The 7,102-nt window shown below is 39.1% G+C and overlaps 1 protein-coding gene across 1 annotated transcript; it reads right to left on the bottom strand.

Annotated features, from left to right (window-relative positions):
• Positions 1-234: 234 nt before the first annotated feature.
• PRDM8 (PR/SET domain 8) lies at positions 235-5,664 on the bottom strand. Its single transcript, XM_075283741.1, has 4 exons — positions 5,389-5,664; positions 3,978-4,208; positions 2,702-2,933; positions 235-2,096 (listed from the first exon to the last, which is right to left on the bottom strand). The coding sequence occupies exons 2-4, from the start codon at positions 4,203-4,205 to the stop codon at positions 778-780; spliced, it is 1,779 nt and encodes a 592-aa protein (XP_075139842.1). The 5' UTR covers positions 4,206-4,208; positions 5,389-5,664; the 3' UTR covers positions 235-777.
• Between the last annotated feature and the right edge of the window lie 1,438 nt (positions 5,665-7,102).

Below are 7,102 nucleotides of genomic sequence, written 5' to 3'. Positions count from 1 at the left end.
TCTAGCAGGGTCAGCACAATGCTAACCCCTTTGTGTCTGGATGTTCTTGTTCAGTAAATGGAAGGAGACACATCATCATAAGCTTTATAGTCAGAGGATGAGATGTAACATAACATGGTTCTAATGTGCTAACAAGAGCCTGTAGCTACAGTGCAAACAGTCACCCCAACACCATAACCACTAATACTGTACATAGACTGCAACCAAGGAAAGAAAGCATGGTATAACAATGGATGGCTTGCAGAAAATAAAGCAATTTATTGTCAAAGCATTCAACATACTCAGATAAACTATACAGTATAATAAATCTGTTTTCCTTGGTTAGGGTGGGGGAAGGGAGAAAGAAAATAATTCTGCACACTGGTATCCACTGGCACAAAATTACACTTTGTTTCATAAAAGAAATACACGTGATGACAGTCTGACAGGAGTCCATACTGTGTGATATTGCAATGGCCATGCATTTCCTGGATAACTGGGATGCCCTCTGTAATATCCATCAGGTAATGCACAAACTGACAATGTCCCACCCAAGTACTGTCCATTACTCCAAAGTAACCCTTAAATACATTAATGATAATTACATGTAAATCATAAGTGCTCCATAATTTAAGGTAGAAAGATATGACAAATGCATCAATATGCTGCAATATATATGACATTTAAAAAAATGTACTTTTGGAAAGTGAAAATGCGTGCATTCAAAGAGTTAAAGCCCACACATCTGCTGTCCATGTCCTGGTATCACCATGTGTGAGCATCGACATGTCCAAGGACTTAGTTATGAGAGGTCATGTGCCTGGACAGGTGATGGCGTTCCCTGAAGGATTCATTACATATGGGGCACTTTAGTTTCTCCTCTCGCCTCCTCTTCACCAATGGTTCCATGGCATACTCTTTCTTGTGGTGGGACCTCATGTGGTACACCAGATCAGAGGTCATCCTAAAGGAAGCATTGCATTTGGCACACCAGTTTTGAGCTGGCAGACACAGGGAAGTGAAGGAAGGGGGCAATAAGGTAAGGGTAGAAGGCAGTTGCAGTTGGAGGGGTGCAGCTGAGCTCTTTGGCCAAAAAGTAGTTGCAAAGAGGAAAGGACTTTGCTTTGGCATGCCTCCTGGCAGTGTGCAGTTGCCATTTATCTCAGGGCTCTGAAGCTTAACAGATAAAGGATCAGATGGAAATAGCCTGGCCGGCCCGACACTGTCTCCATGGCAGTCCAGACCGACCCCGCCGGCCACCAGTTTTTGTCCCATCACCTGCAGTGGAGTTACATGGTTGAAGCTGCTTCTGGTTGGTTGTGAGAAAGCACTTTTCCTTTCCTGATCTTGGTTTGCCATTTGGGGCACGCTGGTAAAGGCACTGCCCATGGTTGCATTGTCCTCTGGCTGATTCTCTGGCCTGATGCTCAATCTCTTCTCCTCACTTGGGCTGTTTGGGTGGGATGGAGACCTGTCTTTACCTTCAGAGGTTGACTCGGCTTCTTCCACTCCCCTGGAAGCCTTTTTCACTTCTACAAATGCGCTTCTCTTGGCATCTCCAGTCTCTGGACTTGGTGGAGCATATAACTGTCCTCCTTCCTCTACATTAAAGTAAGAACTGCCTCTAAATGGCTGAGGACTACACACCAAATCCTCCTTAGAAGAAGGTACAGGCCTATCTATAAACCTCCCAGAAGGCTCTATCCGTCTGGACCTGTTGTCCTCCAGGTGGTCTTCATACTTTCTTTTGGTTTTATGAAGGCTCTCAGAACAGATCTCCGAGTCCTGACGTGCAAGGTGAGATTTGGCTGTTGGAGAACTGCTAAAAGATGAAGAACTGGAACCTCTAAAATTCTCTAAGTCTCTGGCCAAGTTGTGAAAGTCTGTTGTGGGCTTGTGGTTCTCTTTTTGTGGCTGGTAAATGGAGAGCTTATTATATTTGGTTGTAGAAACCATTGCGTTCCGAGGTTCCAGTTCTCTATTGTCCTTCACTAGATGTTCTGAATTAGAATCGGAATTATGGACTCTCTTAGGACAACGAAATCTTACATGGGCCACATAGGGGAAATCGTATTGAAATCTTTGACTACACTCCAGGCATGTAGACTGTGTAGTTCCTAAAAGAGAAGAAGAAAGCAATGAATGAGGAGCACTGTACAATATCTAAAGTACTTAAGACAGTGTGTATACCGACATGCAGTAGCCTAGATATTAATGTAAGTAAAATGTCACCTATTGCTTGGCATACAATAAAAATAATATAGTTATTAATATTAACAAGTCACAAACACAATATAATACATATATAATAGACAATTCCCGACATAAATTACTCTTTATGGGTCTGATGTGGACAATTATAAAAACAAGTATCAACTTAACTGATCGTGTGTGTGTGTGTGTGTGTGTGTGTGTGTGTGTGTGTGTGTGTGTGTGTGTGTGTGTGTGTGTATATATATATATATATATATATATATATATATATATATAGATAGATAGATATAGATATGTGTCTATATAGATATAGGTCGTGTGTGTCTATATAGATATCGATATATTTATGCGTGTATATGTGTATGTATGTGGACTGCACTTGAAAGGCAGGGCAATAACGAGTCCCATGAGGGACTTAATGTAATACCACTTATACTTAGGGCTACAAAGCCTATACTGGGAAGTAAAGGGGACTTGGTCTTGTCCATACATAAATCCCGACACCCACCTGGAGTCTTTCCTTGCCCTCTGCTGGGGTGCAGCAGGAGAAGGTCTGTCAGCTCCTTCCCGTACCACACTAATAACTCCTCGTCTTTGGCAATCCTTCGCAGAGATCTGTAGAACAGTTGTCCGTTCTTGATGTAGGCTTCCAGATTTTGTTCCTCTTTGTTTCTGGCAGATTGAACCAGACGGAGCCACATCAGCCCCTCAGAGGAGCCGTTTGCAGCTGAAGTGTCCACCTGCAGAAAGGCAAGGATAATGAGGTATAAGAGGGTTAAAAAGTCCCCCATGAGCTGCACACTAGTCTTATGGGATCCCAACGCACAGCAGAGCTTTATTATGGATGTAGACCATCAGAATGAATGGAAATCGTCTGTCCAAGAGAATCACACAGAGCTGACATGACAGCCCTCCATATGTTCGATCTGAGATGTGCTTTCACATGAACCAATTCTCCAGATTGTCTTCACAACAACATGTACTGGAGTTGTTTATTTCTACGTCTGGAGACAAATTTGGGAAATCGGAGCTTCAAAGAATTGCTCATCCGAATTTCAGGCTGAACCCTAGTTACATATAGTGATCGGGATATTCGGCACTTATCTTACAATACAATAGGTTATACCCTATGTATTACATTTACATCTATGTATTTCTAATAAACTTTACTACAGTATATCAATATGCTATTGTTATTTTAATATATTTATACAATATATGATACACAGAATATGATTTGTATATGCTTTACAGCAAGTAGAAATGAAATAGTGTAATCATATATGTAGAAGGACAGCTTACTATATATATATATATATATATATATATATATATATGCACACACATACACATATATATATATATATATATATATATATACATACACACACACTCATATATATATATATATATATATATATATATATATATATATATATATGTTCTATATTTTTATCTATCTTCATTTGCTTTTTCTATTACCGTTTTTATACCCTAACTGTGCCTAACTAACTAATCCTAATACATCCTAACTATACTCAATCTACATTATATGTAGTATAATATATATTAATATAATATATAATATATAATAATATATAATATATAGTATATATAATATATATATTCACCCATTTACAATGTATCTAAATATTTAATTGTTTCAGTGTGTAATTTACTATATATATATATATATATATATATATATATATATATATATATCTTAAATGAGAATTTGCCTTTGTGTACAGGAGATATGAAGCATTGCCGAATCTTTGACTTACCCGGAATATATAGGGCACAGTCCTCTTGTCTGTGGATTTCAGGGCTATGAATGCTATACTGTCATAGAGAGACGTGTGGCTCAGGACACAGGGGCCGAATATGGCATTTTCTGGTATATCGCAGGTGGTGTAGACACTGGTAAATATATCCGTCAGACATTGCTGTACTGCCTTGGCGTCTCCATCCCAAATAGTTTTTTGGACACCAGCGTCTTCCATGACTGACATGTCCTATAAGAAGGTAAAATATGGCAACATTAGTCTCCCATATGGTTACTGCATAGATCTAGATAGCGATCATTTATTCTATTCTTCTATATGTATGGGTGCTGGATCAATAACCACAGAATACTTCAGGGAATCCCTGGAATCACTTCGTGTCAGTCTTTAAGAATCTCCAGTAATTCTATTGAATCCAAGTAAATGAAGTCCCAAGTGTAGTAGTATCTGGCAGTGGGTGCTGAGGGTAGTGTTTGGGCAGGAGAGAGGCATTTCTAGTCATTGGGATCCTATCAGTGTGACAGAGAAGCATGGAGAATGGATTTCAGGACTGTCAATGTCACTGATTCCATGTCATGTAACCTTTAGCTTTAGTATGTCTGCTCATTACCATAATCCATCCCTGTCCTCAGAGACCTTCATTACAAGCAGGAAGAAGAGCTAATTACTAATTATTATTATTTGTCATTAATTGATCAGTCGTAGGACTTACATCCCAAAGTCTTTAGACATACAAGTGCTTATACATCAGTAGCGCCCTTATCCTATATCTTATCTATATATGTATATGTCCATGTATATATTTATATATATAAAGTTTGCCTAATACCCTGCTTGATAAATAATGACTATAATAGTAATATTCACCATGAAGTAAATTCTCTTTAAGAATATGCACTTCAGAGTGATAAAGTAATAATGTCTGCTCTTATTTAGCCTTTACATAAAAGTGAAAGTTCTCTAGCTAGTAAATCGTCTATAGCAGAGGTCAGCAGCCTTCACTTCTCCGGCTGTTGTGGAACTACAACTCCCAGAATATGGCTTGCTGGGAGTTGCGGTTCCACAGTCCTAGTCTGTGTCATTGTAGTAGACAGACAGTGTTTCAGGACCTGAGCTCCGGACAGCAGCCTTTCTCTCACTAGGGATGGCAATGACTATTGCCAGACTCATCATTACATACAGGCAGCTTGTTCTAGGTTATCTTTTGTCTTCTTGGATCCATTGAATCCAGTTTTCTACTGTAGACTTGTAAGGCTGGTGACTATTACCAGTGTGAATACATAGAGTAGGATAGCAGCTTAGTAATCCTTATTCTTTACTAAGGAACAAACACGTTTATGAGAAGGCAGGTGACTCCTTTATATAACTCCTATATGTAGCACTGGTGAAGGGAACATGCATTGACACTTACCAGGACCTCCGCCTCTTTATATTCCTAGGGAAATGTATTAAATGAGAAGTCCTTCTCTGGAGTCCAAGATCTGTCCTATTACTGTAGTACTTCCATGTCCAGGGAGAGATGTGGCTTCTGCTCCTTGAAGGTGGCTATAGATCGACGATCAGATGAATGGGAGGGGGTGGGAAGGAGTAAATACAATCAGAAAGCGAAAAACCAAAATAGGGGGAAGAAAAAAAAGAGGAAGACAAGGACTTGTGCAGATGGAGGCGACGCAGTGACTGACTGGCACACAGACACACACTTTTTGTTTGCTGCACATAATCTGCCCAATGACGCGTGACAGCCCACCCCCTCCCTTTAACTCTTTCCAGGCATGCCAGTCCTTCTACCCTGCTCATCTGTAGCCTGCAGCGAGAGCTAGCTACACATACCTGCGATCACCAGTATATATATATGGTACTGTATAGTATAGTATTTAACCTGAGCATTATGTGTTATGCAATCTCAAAAGAAGAAACTGTAGACCTGTCCTTAAAACAAGTTCATTAAGTAAATGCAATAATATAAGATTTCTCTACACATGAGCCATCCATAGATATTTCTAAGAAGGAAATGATATACGTAATAAGTATTGAAAGAATTTCATATTATGTTTTGTATACTGTAATAGGTTAATGTGTATGTATGTACAGTTATCTGTTGTCAATGTACAGTCTACCGCCTCCAATATTAGAATTATACAATGTAAGATATTTGTCCTCTTGTACTATCTGCTTGGCTTCTAATGAAAGTCCCCCCATAGCCATCAGACATGTAACTGCAATGGCCGTGGTCGTAGTACTTGGTAGGGGGAGATGTAGGTCACAAGACGTCTAACTTGATCATTATTTTATAGTTTTATCTTGGCTTCAAATGAACTCACATCAAGTTTTCTCAAGTGTAATCTTATGTTAATGTATTATCTCTTAGCCCCTCTTTTCTCTAATGGAATGAGGCCATTAGATCTCTGTGTGTACTTTGGAGGAAATTACAAGACATCACTGGTCGCCTTTGGGGTTTGCCAGGTTTGTGTTGACCCTTCAGCTCTCACACATTTTCCTTATTCCATTACACTACAGCTAGACGGGGTCTCCAGTGCAGGGTCGTAAAGAAGACATTCCTAGAAATAAAGTTGTGTATAGGACATTGTTGGTGCCTCCTAGTCTTCTTCAATAAGTGCTCCATCTTCATGTGTTGCTCCTTGGCCATTTCTCCACAGTCAATGTCAAGACTTCTCTATGAACTGTATTAGATCAGTTTTCTATTACATTACACCATCTATAGGACATGGAGGATAATCGGGAAATATCCCTTTTTTTTGCTAAATTATCTGGACAGATTACCTCTGACCCTTACATGTGTTCTAGCTATTGTAATGGTTGTTTCATTGTCCCATTTATTCTGATCCACACAGATCACAAATACATATCAATGCAATCTATATAAGAGCTCCATGACTTGCATGGTGTAAGACGGAAATAAAAGAAAATCCGACAATATTCCCAACAATATCGCAATTTTATGTGAAATTAGATGTAATACAGGGATAGAGATATAGTCACAATAGAATAAATCAACTATACAGAACTGAAGTCAAATATCTGTAAAGAGGGACACAATGACATTACACTGTATTAGCTACTGTACACACTATTGTTATACGATAGATAATAATACTTAATAAACT

The sequence above is a fragment of the Leptodactylus fuscus genome, chromosome 1, assembly GCF_031893055.1.
Source record: "Leptodactylus fuscus isolate aLepFus1 chromosome 1, aLepFus1.hap2, whole genome shotgun sequence".
In the NCBI taxonomy this organism is placed as follows: domain Eukaryota; kingdom Metazoa; phylum Chordata; class Amphibia; order Anura; family Leptodactylidae; genus Leptodactylus; species Leptodactylus fuscus.
Note: the sequence above shows the minus strand (reverse complement) of the source record. Positions and strands in the feature narration are given on the sequence as shown.